This window comes from Leiobunum rupestre, chromosome 8 (assembly GCF_980474605.1).
Source record: "Leiobunum rupestre chromosome 8, qqLeiRupe1.1.hap1, whole genome shotgun sequence".
Classification (NCBI taxonomy): domain Eukaryota; kingdom Metazoa; phylum Arthropoda; class Arachnida; order Opiliones; family Sclerosomatidae; genus Leiobunum; species Leiobunum rupestre.
The window spans coordinates 47,529,047-47,551,776 of NC_143391.1; the positions used below are offsets into that span (position 1 = coordinate 47,529,047).

Genomic DNA, 22,730 nt, shown 5'->3' on the forward strand with positions numbered 1-22,730 from the left:
AATTTTCAAAAACCAATCTATTTTTAGAAAAATTCACGGATTTGTCGATGTTTTATCCATAGTCAGAAATCCATACCTCTACTTGGAATGCTTATCCTGCCTTATCGCGTATGGTAAGATCACTACGTCAGCTACGATAAGCATTCGAAGTAAATGTATGGATTCCTGCCATAGTTTTATATTTTTCGATTTCTTCCCTGAATTTGTGAAAATTACAAATATCCTGCTGTATTTAAATCCTCAAATTTGTATTTTTGGTGGATTTCTTTCGTGAATTTTGTAGATTTGTGGATTTTTATGCAATATCATTGCCGAATTTTTTTCGTGTATTTTGGACTTTTCGGTGAGTTTACTGGATTTTTCTGAAGGCCCGACCCCTTCTATTTTCCACTTTCAAATTCCCCAATGTTTCCCGGGCCCTAACAGTCTCACATAATTTTCCCTGGAAAAGTAAGTAGGGTTTGGAAAAGTATGATTACCATTTCAATTATTATTAGGGATGATTTAACACCTAAAAATATTATGAAAGTATTAATACTAACTATAAAAAAGTAAAAGCAAAATAAATTCCTAGACGTTTGACTAGTTCGTAAAATTCACTAAGTTTCAAACCCATTTTCGAATTCCCTGACTTTTTCAGACTATCGAGATTTTCGGGTAGTGTGGCAACCCTGTAAAAATAATTGTTCAACCCCTTTTCGTTCAATTTCCAATTTTTAAATTTTAACAATGACGTAACGCGTTGTCATACGCGTGTCAAAAAGCTTCCATTCAAAGCGGAACATTGCTGACTGATGAATTCGGCGATACACCAATCTCCGTTGCATTTTCAGTTAACTTCAAGCAAAAAATCTCTCTACCAACGAGAACCACTTGCAAGTCCCTTTAAATGTAACATTGCATTTGAAATAATAAAAAAACACGCGCCCGTGGGTGCCCGCAGACATACTTCTAAGGAGAGGGCAATCTTCTTACCTTTATTAGTGTATTCGTTTGCCATCCCCCTGCGGGCGCCCATGCACGCGCTGCGTAACTAAATAAAAACTACAGGAGTGAAAGTTTCATCCGAAGTCAGAAAGTGGCTAATAAACATACTCTAAACAAGGATTCCCTTGTATCTTCTCTGCAACTTTATGGACGAGTGAACTACAAGGATTAACGAAAACTCTTTAATTTTAGTTACTAATTGATAAAATAAAGGATATCCTGCTTTTATAATGAAAAAGTCATCATCGATGCTACCCTTTTATGGCGACTACCATATATGGCAGCCGTAACCGTAGCTCTATCCCTAGATTTTTTGCTGAGCTAATAAACAGCAAAGCTAGAAACATTCGCCTGCTAAATAGTACTTCAGAAACGAATAATAAACTACTTAAAATTTGGCTAGGTTTCAAACTATGTTGCATAACGTCAAGTGGTATAACTTGAAAAATTTCAATTAGTTCATGTTTGATTTCTGGTAAATGAAGTTTTCCATTTGAAAACTTTTTCGATTTCGAACCAATAACGACATGTAACATATGCAATTCTCATACACCAGCTAAATGAAGTGTCCTTTGGTATACGTTACGCGGCATAGTTTGGAACCACTCCTCAAAATTTTAAATACTTAACCACATACGACTACAACAAGTTAGCTTTATTCTGAGCCACTCGAAAAGAGGGTAAGTTGATTTTATTTTCGCCCAAGGCTTCGAAAATGTTTCAGTGCTCTTGAAAATACATTGGATTCGCTTCAGAATTTTGCGAAAAATTCATATTTTAACATAAAATTAAGTCAATTAGTTTTATAGCCATAGCACCAAATTTTATTAGGGTTCACTGACCCACCATGGAGTGACTGGGTGAATCCGTATGAAATGACCCAGTAGGTTGAACTGATAAAAACCAAGTACTATAAAGGAAAAGCTAAAAACAATTTCTTAATGGCCCTTGTCTTAAACACGTTGCAGAGAAGATGGGATTGAGGCCTGTCTATAACTGGAAGCATACATGATCGAAGATGGGTTGTACTTTTTCTTGTGCGGATGTTGGCTGGCTTGAACGAGCAGGTTCTGGTAGTGTTCGGAGCGGAGGAATCTCGGGTAGGTGTCTTTCTCCATCAGGGCGTAGACGTGTCTCTGGGCGGCGTCGAAGGTGGTTCGTGTGGGGCGGACCGAAGCTTCGTCCAGGGTCTCCTCGACGGTTTTGCTGTCTAAATTCACTTCGTAAAAAGCACCCGGAGATAAATGTTCTCTGCAAAGTAAAATAAAATAGCGACGCAATTCATTACACGTTAATTATGATTGCGTATTGCCTTGGGGAAAAAACACGTTTTTCTTTTCAAAATGTTGCAGATATTATAACTTAGAAGATAAGTAAAGATATTCAATTATCCCTGTCAAAATTTTTCTAAGCCTCCTGAAGTAATATAAGGAGTGTTTTACTTAATTTTTCTAACGTGCTATAAAGGTTTTATAAATTTTCCAGAAATTAATAAATTAATATCAATAAATATATGTTTACACTTAGGGGCTATCAAATTACGTTACGAGAAAAATCGACTTTTCGACCGCCCCTATTCCTCGTAACTAATTGTAACAACTGGAAAGAGCCCCATTCCCTAAGTTACTAAACAAATAATCAAGCTCCTAAATTATTGACATTTATCTTAAAATTAGGCCAATATATTAATGGTTTTACCTCTAGCAAACGAATCATATACAGGGTGTTTCAGGGAAGTCTGGTACAAATTTACAGGAGTGTTCTTTGGGTAACAAGGAGGGAAAAAGGTCCTAAGAAACGTTTTCCTAAGTTGAACCGTATCTGAGTAATTGGCCGTGAAAAATCGGCCTCCAAAACGTCGAAAAACGCGCAAATGTGCAGTTTCTATTATTACTTCCACGTCTTCTGGAACGTCTCCTTGTGCAGTATTAGGTCCCGTATGGGTTGTATTTTTCTAGTTTATCTTAAGAGTCTGTCAACCGCCGTGATCGTTTGTCGATTTGGAAGCTGTCTTTGAGGAAAGTGCTCCTGATACAAGCGCCGCGCTTCCCCCGCATTTCCTTGACGCGAGTCCATATATACGATTCATATCGGCATAATCTGAATTCGTGAAGTACGCCATAGCATAGAAGGTTTAAGATACGAAATGTAAATTTAATTATTGAGGCTTCTCAATTTATTGGAAATTTGATCCTCTTACCCGTCCAAAAAAACTTCTAGAACATGTGTTGTAGACTAAACCTGTAGACTTAAAACATTGTTTTGTGGGCGACTAATTAATGAGACAATTAATTACACAAGCCAGCTACATTCACTGTACTAGCATTTTTTTTTATTCAAAGAGGAAAGATATAAGGGCTGATTGAGTCTGAGAAGACCGTGTGCCCGGCGAAGATGCCATCTGATTAATCAGGGCGAGATATGTGTAACGGCCACGCCAACAGGGGGATACGTGGGGATAGGGGTGTGGACACCCGTGGCGGATGTATTCCGACCACCCGTTGGAGGATTGGTGGTCGTCTTCACACAGCCAGCCTCAAACTCTGCCTACCGGACGCATGGGATTACAGGAGTGAGCCACTACTCCCGGCAGTGTACTAGCATTCGGGGAAAAACACGGAGATGAGCTAAATACGTTCCAAATATCCCCACAAGGTGTTAAATTGGTACTTAGAACAATAAAAAAACGAAATTCAATAATTCAATTTTTTTAATAGGAATAGTCACTTACAAGGAGACTACCCGAGGTGTAACACACTGATTTTGTTCAAACTCGGGGATTAAGTAGGCCTTAATGAATCTTGAAAATTCCCAAAAGGAAAAGTTTCAACGGGCATTAGTTTTGCCATGGCAACCGAAAATGTTTTTGATAACACAAAATGGAAAATTCCTTACGGAAAATAACATGGGATTTTGAAAATTTCCAGATAATTAAATTTTTTTAAATGCAAAAAACTAGAAAAATATTATCAAAATTAACAAAAAAAATAAAATTGATCAAAATTTTATTATTTTTTTTATTTGATGAAAATGGGTAAAAATGCAAATGATTGGATAGAAAATTAATAAAATGGATTTTATTGAGAAAACAATCTTATGTGTGATAAAAATCCATTGTGTTTATCAAATTGATAAAATGAGATAAATTTTACCAAATTTTGAAGTAGTGATTAATTTTGATAAAATTTAATAAAATTAATAAAAATATTGATTAACTTTGATAAAATTTAATAAAATTAATAAAAATTGATATATTTAATAAATTATGGTATAAATTTGGATAAAATCGATATATTAAAACACTTTTTGATCAATTTTTGGATAAATTGATATATTAGAACACGTTTTGATAACTTTTTGGATAAAATCGATATATTAGAACACTTTTTGATCAATTTTTGAATAAAACCGATATATTAGAACACTTTTTGATCAAATTTTGTCAATTTGAACAAAATGGGTAAAAATGGAGAAAAATAGATATAATAATAAAAAGAATTCCATTGCAAAAATATTGTGCAAATAATATTAGATAGTTGAGTCAAATGGTATATTTATTCAATTTGTTCTATAAATCTATTAATGTTTCATAAGTTCCGCGCCACACTTAACCAATATCGGTTGTTTCGGTACCGAAGTCACTGACTTTCGAATTTCGCAAATGCGAAGATGGATGTTAATCCAGTAAATGTTGTGCAGTGTTTAAAAGAGTTAGTTGAATTAGAATAGGCGATATTATAAAGTCAGATATGCTTGCTCAACTTGTTAAAATGGGATAACGAAATAGTACAGCTAAAGCCTACGGATGAATTCATAGGCTCTTTGGTGGGAAAGCTAATGGAAGCATAGTGGAAGAAGGCCTTTCCCATCAAAACAAGAATGTCACGTTACTTTATTATATCGCCTATTCCCTTCGTACGTTGCAAGTTCATATTTGACTCAACTATATAATGTTATATGCACAATATTTTTCCAATGGAATTCTATTCATTGTTATATCTATTTTTATCCATTTTTACTAATTTTGATCAAATTGATCAAAAAGTGTTCTCATATATCGATTTTATCAAAATTTATACCATACTATATTAAATATATAAAATTTTATTAATTTTATTAAAATTTGTCAAAGTTAATCAATATTTTTATCAAAGTTAATCAATTTTTGTATTAATTTTATTAAATTTTATCAAAATTTCAAAATTTGGTCAAATTCTATCAATTTGATAAAAACAATTGATTTTTATCACATTTAAGATTTTTTCTCAATAAAATCCATTTTTATTAATTTTCTATCAAATCATTTGCATTTTTACCCATTTTTTCAATTTGATGAAAATTTGTAAAAATGAAAATGATTTGATAGAAAATTAACAAAAATGGATTTTATTGAGAAAAAATCTTAATAAAAATAATACAAATATTGATTAACTTTGATAAAAATATTTATTAACTTTGATAAATTTTAATAAAATTAATAAAAATTTATATATTTAATATAGTATGGTATAAATTTTGATCAATTTTATTTTTTTCGTCAATTTTGATAAATTTTTTATAGTTTTTTTGGATTTCAAAAAAATTTAATTTTTGGGAAAATTAGAAATTTTCAAAACCCCATGTTATTTTCGGTAAGGAATTTTACATTTTGGGTTGTCAAAAACATTTTCAGTTGCCATGGCAAAACTAATGGCCGTTGAAACTTCCTTTTGGGAATTTTTATGATTCATTAAGGCCTACTTAACCCCCGAGTTTTAACAAAATCGAGAAGTGTCCTTCAGTAATTCGTCCATGGAGTGACCTGCCCCTGGTTAAGAAAGAGTAAGTATGGGGTTGAGCTCACTCGTTGATTTTGGCGGCAGCATCGGTGACGTCCTTCTGGGAGCCCCTCTTGTATTTCTGCACGGCCTGCCAAAAGCGGAGGTTCTCGCCGCTGTACTCCTTCTGCAAGTACAGTTCGAATTCGCGCACCCCGGTCGGGTCGGACAGCAGCTCCTTCAGACTGATGGCCCATCGACGAACTCGTTTCTCCGTTGGAACATCGACTCTGGCATCAAAACAACAATTATCTTTATTTATCTATATTTATTTCAGTTGGGCAGTCAATTACTGGTAAAAGTGATGGCGAAGTGCCAAAATTATCTATTTTCCTGTAATTTCCAAGCGACCCTTTAAAAACGCTAGCGACGACACTGACCATCCAGGGCCGTGCTTAGTTCATCAGCGGCCCTGGCCTAAAACGGTTTTAGTGGCCTTAATAATATACGATTTTAGTGTACAAATTAATACAGTTTTCCTCTAGTTAGATAATCCATCATTTGTTTCGAAAATAATAGATAATGAATTGATTGGGAAATTACTTTTCCGAAGGAAAATGTTATGCCTATACTTTATCGTTTAGTTCGAAATTCAGGAAAACCGAATTTAATCGATTTAAATATATGAACATAATTTTATTAATTATTTTTCATCCAAAAATCGACAGTAATTAGCTTATTTTGGCATGATACGGAAATAACTATAACCTAGATGGCCATAATTATTTCAAAGATTTCATAACCACCAAAATTTAAATCTCAATATAGAGAATTAATGTTATCATTGAATGAAATCTTTTAAAGATCGTAACTAAAAATTAAATTTCCCAATTACGATCTTGACTTAAAATAAAATTTCCCAATTACGGTCTTAACTTAAAATTAAATTTCCCAATTACGGTTTTAACTTAAAATTAAATTTCCCAATTACGGTCTTAACTTAAAATTAAATCTCGCAATTACGGTCTTAACTTAAAATTAAATCTCGCAATTACGGTCTTAACTGAAAATTAAATATCTTAACGATATTAACTAAAATCTAAATCTCCCAATTACGTTCCTAAATGAAAATTAAATCAGAATTACGTTCCTAAATGAAAAATTAATCTGAAATACGTTCCTAAATGAAAATTAAATTTGAATTACGTTCCTAAATGAAAATTAAATCTGAATTACGTTCCTAAATGAAAATTAAATCTGAACTACGTTCCTAAATGAAAATTAATTTTGAATTTCGTTCCTAAATAAAAATTAAATTTGAATTACGTTCCTAAATGAAAATTAAATCTGAACTACGTTCCTAAATGAAAATTAATTTTGAATTTCGTTCCTAAATAAAAATTAAATTTGAATTACGTTCCTAAATGAAAATTAAATTTGAATTACGTTCCTAAATGAAAATTAAATTTGAATTACGTTCCTAAATGAAAATTAAATATCCCAATTACGTTCCTAAATGAAAATTAAATTTGAATTACGTTCCTAAATGAAAATTAAATTTGAATTACGTTCCTAAATGAAAATTAAATATCCCAGTTACGTTCCTAAATGAAAATTAAATTTGAATTACGTTCCTAAATGAAAATTAAATCTCCCAATCACGTTCCTAAATGAAAATTAAATTTGAATTACGTTCCTAAATGAAAATTAAATCTCCCAATCACGTTCCTAAATGAAAATTAAATCTGAATTACGTTCCTAAATGAAAATTAAATCTGAATTACGTTCCTAAATGGAAATTAAATTTGAATTACGTTCCTAAATAGAAATTAAATCTCCCAATTACGTTCCTAAATGAAAATTAAATTTGAATTACGTTCCTAAATGAAAATTAAATCTGAACTAAGTTCCTAAATGAAAATTAATTTTGAATTACGTTCCTAAATAAAAATTAAATTTGAATTACGTTCCTAAATGAAAATTAAATATCCCAATTAAGTTAATAAATGAAAAATTAAATTTGAATTACGTTCCTAAATGAAAATTAAATATCCCAATTACGTTCCTAAATGAAAATTAAATCCGAATTACGTTCCTAAATAAAAATTAAATATCCCAATTACGTTCCTAAATGAAAATTAAATTTGAATTACGTTCCTAAATAAAAATTAAATATCCCAATTACGTTCCTAAATGAAAATTAAATCTGAATTACGTTCCTAAATAAAAATTAAATATCCCAATTACGTTCCTAAATGAAAATTAAATTTGAATTACGTTCCTAAATAAAAATTAAATATCCCAATTACGTTCCTAAATAAAAATTAAATATCCCAATTACGTTCCTTAATGAAAATTAAATTTGAATTACGTTCCTAAATAAAAATTAAATATCCCAATTACGTTCCTAAATGAAAATTAAATTTTTCATATATATTTTTATTTTAAAATAAATATCTCAGATTTAACTTAGAATTAAACCTTTCATTTACTTTTTCAACTTAAAATTAAAAAATATTTCTAATTTGATTTGTAAAAACAAAAGAATGACATAATTTTTGCAATGGTACGTTTTCTGACATTTTGGCGTTGAGGGTCCACAGTGTAGCATCTTCTGAAATCCACGGATTGGAAGGTTGACAACCGGAAATGAAAGGATCGTAACTGGCGTACGCTTCGAAGTGTTGAATCAGACTTAGAGGGAGAGAAGTGACAAAATCACGTTAAAATGGGTGTTGGTGACCTTTAAATGCCATTCAAAATTTTGGAATCGTACCTATTGATACCTTGTGAAGATTTACAACTGGTTCGGTTGAGACAACGTTTTAAAATCTCCACCTCCAATAATTAGAAAAGAGAATTTTTAAAGTTTGCTTCGAGAGAGCCAGCAACATATGGCGTACGCGGCCTTATACCCTTTTAAGACGATGCTTCTAAGACCGGATTTGGTAAACAAGTTTATTTTGTATATACAGGGTCTTTTTTTTTGCTCGGAAAAGTGTTTTTTTTTTTAAACTATTTATAGTACCGATTTCAAATTTGGAAGGTCAATTCTCTATACCGGGGGACATCAGTTTGAGAAATTTGAGCGTTTTCGGTAATGTTTTTCACCAATTTTGAAAAATTATTTTTCGACCACTAGGTGCGAGATAAAAAATTTCTATTATAAAGTTGTAGGCCGTCATCGAAAACCCTTAAAAATTGTTCACTCGACGAAAAACAACTTATTTATCAGTGAAAATTCGAGCTTGAAAAATTTACAAGTTGGTGAAGCCAAATTACGATTGTTTGAAACGATAATTGAAAAGGGAACAAGTCTAATACAAAAGTAGTAGAGTTTTCACACTTGAAAAAATGTACACGTTTGGTTTTTAAATGCAGATATTTTATTCACGCTTTCTCTACCATTTCTGGTGTGACGTCTCGGCAAGCACTGATTATTCGTCTAATGAGTTCCTCCCTAGTTTCAATGGGCGTGGCGTATACCTTTGCTTTAACGAATCCCCAGAGAAAATAATCCAGCGGTGTTAGGTCACGTGACCTTGCTGGCCAATGCACTGGACCATTTCTCCCTATCCACCTTTCAGGAAACTCGTTGTTGAGGTGCTCAGTTACTTGCCGGGAAAAATGCGGAGGGGCGCCATCTTGCTGAAACCACAACTGACGTCTTTCAGCCAATGGAAGGTCGTCGATTGCGTCACTCAGTTCGTTCTGTAGAAAATGTAAATACCTTTGGCCGTTGAGGTTCGTCGGCAGGAAAAAGGGACCAATCAAACGGTTTCCAACAAGTCCAACCCAAACATCGACCCGTTCAAATTGAACCTGGTGATGATATTCAAAACCCCAATGTGGGTTGATGTCAGACCAAAGATGGCTTTGATGATTAAAGGGCCCATCTCTAGAAAATGACGCTTCGTCGGAGAACAAAACATGGCGCATAAATTGTCTATCTTCTTGGACAGCATTTAGTAACCAGTTGCTAAATTCATAACGTCTTTGATGGTCTCCGTCAATTAGTCCTTGGTGGAGCGTAGCTCTGTATGGGTGATAGCGATTCTTACGAAGAATTTTCCACACACGATTTGCAGAACAACCCAAATCAGCAGCGGCGTTAGCGCAACTGTGACGAGGATATGCCACAAAGTACGCGAGTCTAAATCCGGTTGACCCAATCCGCGAAACCTAGGTTGCAAGTTACCAAATTGATTGAAATCGTGAATTGCTCGTCTTACTGTATTTACAGATGGTGCTCCATTTGGATGTCTTTCTGCGAAGATTTCAGTCACTCTTCTAAGGTTTTGCGCTGCTTCTCCATAGTAAATGGCAACTATCTCGGTACGCTCAGCTACTGAATAACGAGGCATTGTTCGAAATATTATCAAACACTGATAATAATCTCCCAAAGTTTTCCTTTAAATACCCAATGCATGTTTAGGATTGACCTATAGCCTCGTGTTTTTTAAATCCGGTCGTTTTTTTAACCAAAGTTTCAACTGGATTAGGTAATTCGGTTTCAATTATCGTTTCAAACAATCGTAATTTGGCTTCACCAACTTGTAAATTTTTCAAGCTCGAATTTTCACTGATAAATAAATTGTTTTTCGTCGAGTGAACAATTTTTAAGGGTTTTCGATGACGGCCTACAACTTTATAATAGAAATTTTTTATCTCGCACCTAGTGGTCGAAAAATAATTTTTCAAAATTGGTGAAAAACATTACCGAAAACGCTCAAATTTCTCAAACTGATGTCCCCCGGTATAGAGAATTGACCTTCCAAATTTGAAATCGGTACTATAAATAGTTTTTGAAAAAAAACACTTTTCCGAGCAAAAAAAAAGACCCTGTATATATCATTATAAAAAGTAGAACACTAAACTAATCTAAGACCGATTTGATAGGAATCTTTTGGAAAGGGTATAATAGTCACTGTTTCAACGTTACTACCCAAATTCAATTATTTTATCGGCATATTCAAGTAACCTTAGGGAATCGTGTTTTTTTTAAATTTTGCATTTTGTGTCTTTGTGGTTCAAATATGTTGAATCTTCTTGCTTTTAAAAGAAACGGTTCAAACTATTTATTTAATACTATGTTATGTTGAAACTTGTCGTGTATTAAGCAGTGTTATTATTATTATCAGTTATTATTTGCGTACTACTATTATTGGTTAGGAAATATTACGCAATCGAAATTATAGTCTAATGAATAAATCGGATTTGTATATACATACCTAATACATAATTTATAATACGTGTCTATTTTATATTGGATATTATTTCTGTGGTAACTATAAGAAGCAATCAGTGACATTAAATTTACTCTTTTAAAATCTCGCCCTCATTCGAGCGTTATTAATAACACAACGATTTTATTTACTTTGAAATTGGATTCGAATTTGTAAGCTCCCAAAAAGTGGAGCTCCGCTTTGTAATAATATAAATTCGATATTAAAGGCTTGTTCGACATTACCAGAAGAATTTTCTGTTCAACTAGTTAGATTAGAAATAGGGAATTCGAATGATTTGTTCAGTCGGTCATCTGAATTAAAGTCGGAATCGCTCTCCCGCTTGTACTGTCTTATATGATTCCGAGGCCTACTATTCCACTTGAAGACTCGCTGGTTCAACGTTTCTAACTAAATATTTTATTTTATCGGAATTTTCAAGTAACTTTTCTAGAAGGTGAAGATTAGGTCAAGAGAATCGTTTAGCGAAAATTTCGCATTTTGTGTCTTGATGGTCAAAACGTATTGAATCCACTGATTATTTTTAAAGAAATGGTTCGATTTATTCATTTAATACTATTCGAATTATTCATTTAATACTATTCGAATTATTCATTTAATACTATTCTAATTATTCATTTAATACTATTCGAATTATTCATTTAATACTATTCGAATTATTCATTTAATACTATTCGAATTATTCATTTAATACTATTCGAATTATTCATTTAATACTTTTCGAATTATTAATTTAATACCATCCGAATTATTCATTTAATATTATCCGAATTATTCATTTAATACTATTCGAATTATTCATTTAATACTATTCGAATTATTCATTTGATATTATCAAGAATGTAGTTATGGATAATGTCTCTGTTGAGACGCATTTTAGCGTTGCTTACCATCCCCCTCATGCTTGAAAAGTAAGTTGGAGCAAGACACTCGCGGTTGGTCTCATTATCCCGAAGTATATTTAATGACATTCTTGATAGTATATTTTCCATAATTGGAGGCTAAAGTGTTATTAATCCAGAACGGCGAGTTACCTCTAAGGCCACATCTGTTTTGTTTCTTTTCCGGCGCATTTTTCGATTTAAAATCGGACTCCTTTCCAAACAGCTCGTGAACCCTGGCTGAAAAGGTAGAAGATAAATTATTTCCCGCATCGCTAAGTACAGAAACCCTAGACAGCCTTCACCATTGAACTCACCGGCGGCCTATGAACTCTCCAATACGCCTTCTCCTGACTGTCCAGCACAATCTTGTCTGTTTTCTTTCGATCCTTCGCCAAACTGAAAATTATAATTATTTCAACTAAATTTCTATTATTTACAGCGAAAGTTAATAGAAATAATCAGAAAGCCCGCGCTATGTAATCCGATAAATTACTTTATCCTCCCTAGGACGTGCCTACCACCTTCGCGGATTGATACCAGTTGGGGCATTGAACGAGGTACGCCCACTGGAAAGACGAACCAAAGGAGCGAAAAGATTAACTTTTCTATATTCATACCTAACACAAAATTCTAAAATTACCGGCCTAAATTTCAAACTTTAAAGTCTTTGAATCGATCGACTGAAACTTTAGGTCTCAGGTGACAAAGGGGAAACAAGATTCTAATTTACGCCGCTTGTTAGTCTATTTACTTTTCTTGTTAGTAAAGTTTCAATATTTTTCATATTTCTGAAATTTGCAAGTTGATTAAAATCATAAGGCGAAAATTCAGTAAGTAACGAAAAATGTAGGACATACATTCAGGGGCCACTAAAAGTGTTGCAGTGGCGTAGCTAGGGGGGCAGTGGGCAACAACTCCGGGCGCCGGTGACTAGGGCGGCGCCAAAGTATTAAAATGGAATTGTAGGATTATATACTAAACTCACTATTGTTGAAACTTGAAAAGTACACGAAAGGGGGTGCGTCAAATATCCTCGCTACGACACTGCCGTGTTGGTAGGGTTCTAGCAATAAAGAGTGACAGTTAATAGTTAAACATTTGGGAAAAGCATCGACGCGCATGCTAACTCATAGCCCTCAAATCAGATCTCTTTCTCGATCTCACTATTTAAGTTTCTAGATTATAAAAACTCCTTCAACGTGACGTTACGTTGCAAGCATTTTTTGTTAAGAGATTAGTGGATTTTATTGTATTTCGTTTAACGAAAACTTAACACAGGAGGTCAAAAGTTAATCCAGGAAATCTATTGATTAGAAGAGAATAATATTTGTACATGGGCAATTCAGTAGACTTACTTGGCCTGTTCTTCCGCCTGCATGTTGATGAAATCCCATTTGTGACAAAGCAACTTTTTCAATCGTAAGAGTGCTTCCTAAAAACGTCAACGATGATTTATTAGCAAATTTATCGTTCATACCACAAACAACTTCAAAATTCAACCAAGAATGCCTTCAGTGATCAACAATATGACAGTGTACATATTGTTGATACCTTTTAATCACAAAACGTAAACATAGATGACTATCGTCTGTCTGTATAGCGTATCACTTAAAATCGAAAGTAGAGAAATTTCACTACAAAGTATTTGAAGATGGGTTTAAAATATTTTCCTTCCAATTTTCTTGGTTGCTGAATGTATTCTTGATAAGGCCAAGTTAAAAATTTGATATAATGAAAGAATTAATTTATCAATTTTTCACCTGTTCGTGTTCTTCGAGGGCGTGCTTCTGCTTGCTTCTCATGGTTCTCTTCGATAAGAATATTGCTAGGAGAAAAACGAAAGAACAGTTGTACTTTAAATAAAGGGTTTTAGATATTTCTTAAGAAAATTGAAAATGTATACCGTAGTCCGTGTTGTCAGGTTGATGATGAGAAGGCCAGAAATAAGGAGTCTGAAAATATAAAATGAACATTTAATTGAACAAAAAGTATTTCGAACATTGAGGGTTGTAATTATGGTGGCGGTAACTTAATTCCAAATCCCCATTTCACACTCAGACAATTCTGCAAACGTTTCTTTGAACCCCTAGACTAGAAGGAATATTTCCATAAAATAAAATGAAGCATCAATCTAAAATGCAGCTCTTCCGTTTCAAAACAGACCATTACTAGTATATAGTCTTAGCACGCCCGATCTGCAGGCACGCCAAAGAATCCGAAACTTTTCACGACTACAGCACGCCCTTGTAAATTTGCAAAAGTAAGAGACGGTGACGTAAGAGCTACATTAAAACAATACGGCCACGTTACTTTACAGAAAGAAATATTTTGGCTTCCAAAAAGTCCCCTTAAAGTTATACAACATCTTTGTTTAACGTAATTTTAGAGTTATTGACCTTAGAACCCCAACCATTCGATTCTTAATCTAACAGATTATTTTTCTTTCATTTAAAACACTAAATGAAACATTAATGGAAGTTCATATCTTCAACATTTGAAATACGCAAGGACCACACTAGTCCACTAGACTTGTGAGGCCAATTACAGCTGACCGCGAGGGTGCTGCCACGCGAACCAACAGCTCCCTACACTTACTATTACCGCTAACCTCAGCCAGTTTTAGTGGGAAGGGGAAACAGAAAAGCTCGGGGGAAAATCTCCCTAACTTACAAACTCAACGCAGGAGTGGTTCCGAATTTTCACCCAGTGCCACAAGCTGGGATCTAAATGGGCTCCTCTCGCTGCGAGGCGAGAGTGCTAACCACTTCGCCACCCAACCTGTACGTTATCTTACTGTAACGGTGTCAACACTACCTTCTACCATGTCACGTTGACAGCGCGTACAACTTGTTACTTACGGTTCATCGTAACAAATAACGCTTCCATTTTAGAGGGCCTTAAACAAAACATCTTTGAATTTGCACACGTTTACAAGTTTATTAAAACAAATAACGGATACTGTTAAAGTAGAGACAGAAGCTCTTGATGAACTTCTGGATTACCTGAAAACGGTACAGAGCGTGGTCGTCTTTGAGGGCGAGGGATTTTGCGTCGTTCACTGGGAAGAAATATCCGTGTTGACACAAGAGATTCGCCAAGTGAACTGCCTCAGCTGAAATTGAGAAATATTTCAATGATTTAAAATTCGTACGTACAAGGATTCTAATTTGGAACCCGGCCATTAGTTTTTCGAATCTTTATTAAATAAGAGCAAAATAAAATGTAAATTACAAGACTATTTAAAATTTATTCATTTAGATTGTCTTTTTGAAATTAAAGGCAATTTATACTCTATAATGGAAAATTTCATCCAAAAATTATATTAAAAATTGGGCACTTCGAAAGTAGGAAATTTAGATCCAAAAATGTGTCATATTTTATCCATTTACAAAGACTAAAAATGAAGATTTTTTTCCGATTTGATCCAAACAGATTTGGATGTGTCTTTATTCCGTCAAGATTCGTTGGAGGTTATATTCCTTCATTAAATCTGTATCATTCTAAAAAGGTCTATTTCCGCTATGATTATTTAAATTGAGTTATTTTATATTTACTTAATTTGGATTAAGGTTGAAATAGATATCGGCTATTCCATTACAAAACCTAGTAAACGCCATATTTTAATTTCAACATGATTAAGTTTTTTATTTTTATTTACATTTCTACTTAAGGCAACGTATGTGGTACTTATTGGTATATATCATAAAATAATTTGAATGGGGGCTAAAATTTTTACAGTAGGTATACAATTCGTATTTAAACTAAAAAAATCCAAATTGGCGTTTACTAGGTTTTCCCGTGAAACAGCCGATACCTACAATTTCTTATCGAAAATGTGCACTTACGATAGTCATCGATTCCCAGTCTATCCATAATCCACTCGACTATATCATAACCTGAAACGATAGAAAAACCTTCAATTAGATCAGCACTGGGTATCTTTCTGAAATATTGTGGAATTAAGTGCCGAACAGCGAGTTGGAAGAAAGATTGACTTTAGTCGGATTGAAACCACTTAAAGGCCAAAGGTCTGCACTGGGGTAGAAACGAACGAGGTACGGTGCGGCGATATCAAAATAACGTGTCGGCGAAAAGAGGATACGAGGTTTTAGATTAAAGAAAAATAACCCTTATTTACAAATGGTTAAAAAAAATTTGGGCTGTAGAAGTGGTAGGTACCGCGACACCAAAATAATTTCAAGAAGGGTCTGCGAATTTTAAGGGGTACACGCCGGTCCGGTCCGGATTCAGATGGTAACTGGCGAAAATGGCACCAGCCCCGGCCTTAAGTAGGTTATCGAACTTAATATCCGGTCGAGGCTACTTCCAACCTCAGTGACTAATCAGAGCTTGACCGTCGCTTGAGTCTCCAGCCATCGAAAATTCTCGTAGGTAGACGACATGAAATTGGGCTACCCACTACGGGGGAAAACCGACGTTCGAAACCTCGACCGATGATACCAAAGAATGAACACAAAAGAAAGGTATAAAGTAAAAGGTAAAATAAAAAATACGCAATCCCAAGACCGAATTAATTTAAACAACCGTGAAATCATATCATAATTAAAGGAATAATCCAAATATTATTCTACAACTATGAAGTTGAAAGTCAAATGGAAAGGGCATAAGATAGCTTACCCGTAAAAGCGTACGGAATTGAGGAGAGGAACAGCTTTTGGCTTCGAACTGGAACTCCCGTCTCAGGATGCTGCATTTCACGAACCAATCTCTCCATCTTTAATTCATTGGGGTAAAAACCGTAAAAACATCATATTAAAACCGTATCAGAAAATTTATAAATGCAATCGGAAGAATTTATGGTTCATTATTACCTAACAGAACTCTTAAGATGTACATGTAGTCACGGCCGTTTGCGAAAGGATTTGAGTAGCAGATTTTTAAAATACAGATGACGAGAGATTACTTAGTAATCAATTATACAAATCGTAGGTAATCACGGTAATTTATTTAAGACGATCTCAATAAGTATTGCTTGAGTACCACTCAAACACAAGAAATACAGTTGTTAAATTATATACCATGTTTTATTTATAAACTTTGCGGGATATTACTGAAATTGAAACGTTATTGTCCCTTTAAGGAGATTTTGCCAATTATAGATACTTTCAGAGGAGTAACACCTTTAGAGTTCGAATTTTAAACAACCGAAGTTTTACCAAATGGCGTCAACAGTCTGAAACGTAGGAAATTTAAATAATTAAAATAGCGCGGAAGATTTTTCTTACAAGAAATCCCCGCCATCTAGTATGTATAAAAGTATTGCAATCAAACCTCTTAAGAGCTTCGCTCTAGATGTTTGTTTCCCTTTAAGCAATTTGTGAATTGGTCAAAATTATAATAACGGCTTAACGCACAAATAACATTTCAGTTTCAACAAATATCTAAGCCTACTGAATTCAGAAAAGTGCTTGTGTGCCTAAATCATTTGCGTGTTTCTTTATTTAATAACAGATGACATTTTCTCATAGCTCGCACTATAGAGTCGCTACGAAAAGCCACCGTGACGTTATTATTTCCTATCACCGTATGATGAACATTCAGTTTCGTTTATAGTGCAGCTATTTCAGTTTTTCAGGAAAAACACAATCTATTTCTCCGCGGACGGTCTTAAGAGAGCAATATCAACTGCATCACTAGTGTTGTATTCTAATGGAGATACCATTTTGCAAGATAAACCTAATTTATGAATCCAAGAACAATCTCCAGAAATCTGTCATAAACCTACCACCATCCATACATTATAGAAACATTATCTTACATAATCCTGCTACCGTTGGTAATTTCCAATTATTTAACGATTAGGTTGATTTCTAGTGCACACGCATATCTAAGGAAACCTACATGATGGGATTATATTGCGCAATCAATCGATATTTTGATATTTACTTTGTAACTCAAATCTAAATATTTAATTTCAATGATTTGCTTTTTTTAAATAATGCCAATAAAAAAGAAGAACTAAGTGCCACATTTAAAATTACAATTAATTTTGATTACCGGGATGATACTGACATTAAATATACTGCCTAGCAACTAGCTACCGCAACACAGTGTTGCACGTCGTACTTTGTTAAAAAATGGCGGCGTACACGTTTCAAAAGTCTACAGAAGCACTTTTTGTATTACAAACCATTGGGCTGCACATAAATGTGTGGTTAAAATGTCAGTTTCTTTGATACCCATAACATGCCCTAAGACGATGGATCGCTTTATTCTGAAAAATAAACGAAATCTAGATGAACAATAGACTTGGTTTCACGCCAAAATGTGGGCACCGCCTTTTTGACAAACTATTATTGGCAACAGTTCTACCATGATTATTTATAAGTAGTCAATGTAAATGGTACAGCAAGAAAAGTAGCATTTAATTTGGCATCGAAATAACCAGCAAGGTTTATTTGTTATCAACGTTAATTGAATATATTTCAAAATATGGGAATATCATAAATGATATAATAACACTACATTGAGATATCGTTATTTCACTGCATGCAATGGTTAATTTTGAAATATTAACCGATAAATGAGTAGTGTTTCGCAATCTTAACTATACATTTAAAATGTAGAAAACATTCACATTTTCACACTAAAAAGGTAGAAATGACTCTGCAGGATGATTGTAGTTCCCTGTAGTACTCCTGCAGGCTTCTGCTAGAGTGGCATTCGGAGGAGTTTCCCATAATACCCATCTACAATCTCGGCTAGGTGAGTAAGAATGGCGGATATAATAATAGCAGAAGAAAATAGGGGAAGTACGTATCTGTAGCTTTGAGCCATAGAAGTCGTCGTGTGACCCACGAAAATGCCTTTTTACGCATAATAAACCAAACTGAAAAAGTAGTTCCACTTTTGTTTTGATTCAACTCGGCTATAAACGACGAAAGCAAATACGCCTTAGCTCAATTAGCAGAGAATGAGAAGGACATTATGTTACAATTGTTCTATTTAAGAAAAATTGATTTTTTAAACGATGTATTCATCCGCGATTTCCCGCCAAACCGTTTTGGCGCGAAAATTCGTGAAAAGTGACGCCTTTCCAAAGCTGACTAGAAGCGTACTTCCCCCTATTTTCTTCTGATAATAGGCAATGGCAGCAACCATGTTTTAGCGCGAAACAAAGTATATTAGTGACGAGGTATCCATTTATGGGGTGGTTCACAAATGACACAACGCACTAAGGGGTAGAGGCTCGTGCAATCGGTACTCACAATGGCATGTCACATTGTAAGACTAAAACGGGACCTAAATTATCACTTTTAAGATACACTTACAATTTAATATTTCTTTTTCTCATCTATGATTAGTTTTTTTACTAGTAAAATAATTAATAAAATACTTGATTTTGAATTAAATTGAATAATTTTATGGTTTATGACCAGTGCTAATATAATTAGGGGGTTCTGAGTAATTGTTACGTATTTTAGTGGTAAAATGGCGGCGCCCATGTTTAGGCGCGAAACAAAGCCAATTGGGCACACTATTTCCCAAAAACCAAAATATATTTGATCAAATTTGGATTTAATGTCAGTTTCATTGATACATATTTTTTTAAGCTAGTTTATATAATATGCCCAAAGACAACTGAAATGTACTGTAACATTTCGCAGACGTGCCAGAAGCAGACGAAGAAGTTTTTGTAGATATAATTTTGTAAACATAATAATTTAAGGTTTCTGAAGCCAAACAAATGAGATAAATGAAGCCCTAATAAACCACAATTTTTAAACCGTTCTGGATTACGTTATCGATTGTTGGTGGAAAATTCGCCGTTTAAAATGGTCTGTAGACGGTTCTGTCTGGATGTAGGCGAACAGGTCGTAGACCCCTATTTAAAAGACAATGAAATGCGTTCGTGAACAATAGTATAGTAGATCGTCTTTGTCTTAATATTATCGTTGCTATTACAAAAACGAAATAGTACGCTTAAAACTGAGTCTATTTGATCTTTTGTCCAAAAAGTGTATTGAGTCGTCACGTACTCTACCACACTCAAAAATTAAACAAGTCAACTAAAGTGCTGCCGAGTGCAGAAAGTATAAAAATGATGTCATTAATTTTAAATAACTTGTTCAAAATGTAATGCTATCGGAGTTTGGTTGGCTCATTTGAAATTGGAAACCCCTTATTGCAGCTTTTGGGAACCCATACTTTAACTCGAGAGTAATCATGGAAGTTGAGCACTTAGATATTGTACTCTGATAAACCCCCTTTTCTGATTGGATTAAAAAAACGATCTGGCCAATTTTTAATTTTTTTTAGAACCAGCTGAAAAGATTGCTAGGGCCGCTACTGGGAGTGTCTCAACCTCGTCATTCTCCAGACAGTATAAATAATACATTATCCTTATTATCTCTCATCATTAAATTTGAAAGGCAGAATTTCGTTTCGAAAGTCAAATCTGCTGACTACGTTGGGAAATTGGTCTGGCATTCGAATAACCGCTGACGAGCAGCTAAATGCAGATAACTTTGCATTAATCAGGCCTTCTGGCCCGTACAGAGTTAATGGGGGCAGCGCGCTCTAAAATATTTGAAGCTTTCTCGTTTCGGGATTCCTCCCGGGTTGCGAACTCCCGCTCAATTGACTTATTTCGAAAGGGAACATTTATCGACTTGCCTTTTTCAGAAGACGAATTTGCAAAGCTCACATTTATACTCGAAGGATAGGATGTACGTTAAAATCCTATACCATTTATTTGAAAATTCTTATCAAATTTCAAACTTTGTAATCCAATGAAAATTGAGCTCCATACAGAATTAAACACTAAATATCCAGAAATTATCAGCGAATATCCCTAGAAATAATTTGTTACGCCTCCAGAAATAATCAGCGAATGTCCAGAAATAACTGTTAAATACCAAGAAGTAAATGGTTAATACCAAGAAGTAATTCTTAACTATCCAGAAAAAATTCTTAACTATCCAGAAGTAATTGGTAAATATCCAGAAGTAATAGGTAAATATCCAGAAGTAATAGGTAAATATCCAGAAGTAATTGGTAAATTTCCAGAAGTAATAAGTAAATATCCAGAAACAATTGGTAAATATCCAGAAGTAATAGGTAAATATCCAGAAGAAATAGGTAAATATCCACAAGTAATTGGTAAATTTCCAGAAGTAATAAGTAAATATCCAGAAACAATTGGTAAATACCCAGAAGTAATTGGTAAATATCCAGAAGTAATAGGTAAATATCCAGAAGTAATAGGTAAATATCCAGAAGTAATTGGTAGATATTCAGAAGAAATTGGTAAATATCCAGAAATAATTTGTTACGTCTCCAGAAATAATTTGTTACGTCTTCAGAAATAATTGGCAAATACCCAGAAGTAATTGGTAAATATCCAGAAGTAATAAGTAAATATCCAGAAGTAATTGGTAGATATTCAGAGGAAATTGGTAAATATCCAGAAATAATTTGTTACGTCTCCAGAAATAATTGGTAAATATCTAGAAATAATTTGATCTCTCCAGAAATAATCAGCGAATATCCAGAAATAAATTGTTACGTCTTCAGAAATAATTGGCAAATACCCAGAAGTAATTGGTAAATATCCAGAAGTAATAGGTAAATATCCAGAAGTAATAAGTAAATATCCAGAAACAATTGGTAAATACCCAGAAGTAATTGGTAAATATCCAGAATAATAGGTAAATATCCAGAAGTAATTGGTAGATATTCAGAAGAAATTGGTAAATATCCAGAAATAATTTGTTACGTCTCCAGAAATAATTTGTTACGTCTTCAGAAATAATTGGTAAATTTCCAGAAGTAATAAGTAAATATCCAGAAACAATTGGTAAATACCCAGAAGTAATTGGTAAATATCCAGAAGTAATAGGTAAATATCCAGAAGTAATTGGTAGATATTCAGAAGAAATTGGTAAATATCCAGAAATAATTTGTTACGTCTCCAGAAATAATTTGTTACGTCTTCAGAAATAATTGGCAAATACCCAGAAGTAATTGGTAAATATCCAGAAGTAATAAGTAAATATCCAGAAGTAATTGGTAGATATTCAGAAGAAATTGGTAAATATCCATAAATAATTTGTTACGTCTCCAGAAATAATTGGTAAATATCTAGAAATAATTTGATATCTCCAGAAATAATCAGCGAATATCCAGAAATAATTTGTTACGTCTACAGAAGTAATTGGTAAATACCAAGAAGTAATTGGTTAATACCAAGAAGTAATTGGTAAACATCCAGAAGTAATTGGTAAACATCCAGAAGTAATTGATAAACATCCAGAAGTAATTGGTATATATCCAGAAGTAATTGGTAAATATCCAGAAATAATTTGTTATGTCTCCAAAAGTAATTGGTTAATATACAGAAGAAATTGGTAACTTTCCAAAAGTAATTTGTTACGTCTCCAGAAATAATTGGTAAATATCTAGAAATAATTTGATCTCTCCAGAAATAATCAGCGAATATCCAGAAATAATTTGTTACGTCTACAGAAGTAATTGGTAAATACCAAGAAGTAATTGGTTAATACCAAGAAGTAATTGGTTAATACCAAGAAGTAATTGGTAAACATCCAGAAGTAATTGGTATATATCCAGAAGTAATTGGTTAATATCCAGAAATAATTTGTTATGTCTCCAGAAATAATTTGTTATGTCTCCAAAAGTAATTGGTTAATATACAGAAGAAATTGGTAACTTTCCAACAGTAATTTGTTACGTCTCCAGAAATAATCAGCGAATGTCCAGAAATAATTGTTAAATACCAAGAAGTAATTGGTTAATACCAATAATTAATTGGTTAATACCTAGAAGTAATTGGTTAATACCAAGAATTAATTGGTTAATACCTAGAAGTAATT

The 22,730-nt window shown here is 33.6% G+C and overlaps 1 protein-coding gene across 2 annotated transcripts in view; it reads right to left on the minus strand.

The window, feature by feature from the left end:
- LOC149933556 (regulator of G protein signaling 9-like) overlaps positions 1-22,730 on the minus strand; it is a 50,389-nt gene that overhangs the window by 7,836 nt on the left and 19,823 nt on the right. The window contains exons 3-14 of one of the 2 annotated variants that reach the window (XM_090155700.1): positions 16,513-16,609; positions 15,720-15,770; positions 14,877-14,986; positions 13,778-13,826; positions 13,635-13,699; positions 13,230-13,306; positions 12,189-12,270; positions 12,025-12,111; positions 8,521-8,582; positions 8,325-8,438; positions 5,831-6,034; positions 2,017-2,238 (exon numbers count right to left, since the gene is read on the minus strand). In XM_090155700.1, coding sequence (XP_090011826.1) covers positions 2,017-2,238; positions 5,831-6,034; positions 8,325-8,438; positions 8,521-8,582; positions 12,025-12,111; positions 12,189-12,270; positions 13,230-13,306; positions 13,635-13,699; positions 13,778-13,826; positions 14,877-14,986; positions 15,720-15,770; positions 16,513-16,609 — 1,220 coding nt within the window. Of the gene's footprint in view, positions 1-1,995; positions 2,239-5,830; positions 6,035-8,324; positions 8,439-8,520; positions 8,583-12,024; positions 12,112-12,188; positions 12,271-13,229; positions 13,307-13,634; positions 13,700-13,777; positions 13,827-14,876; positions 14,987-15,719; positions 15,771-16,512; positions 16,610-22,730 lie in introns of both variants that reach the window. The other variant, XM_090155699.1, reaches the window with a different exon arrangement.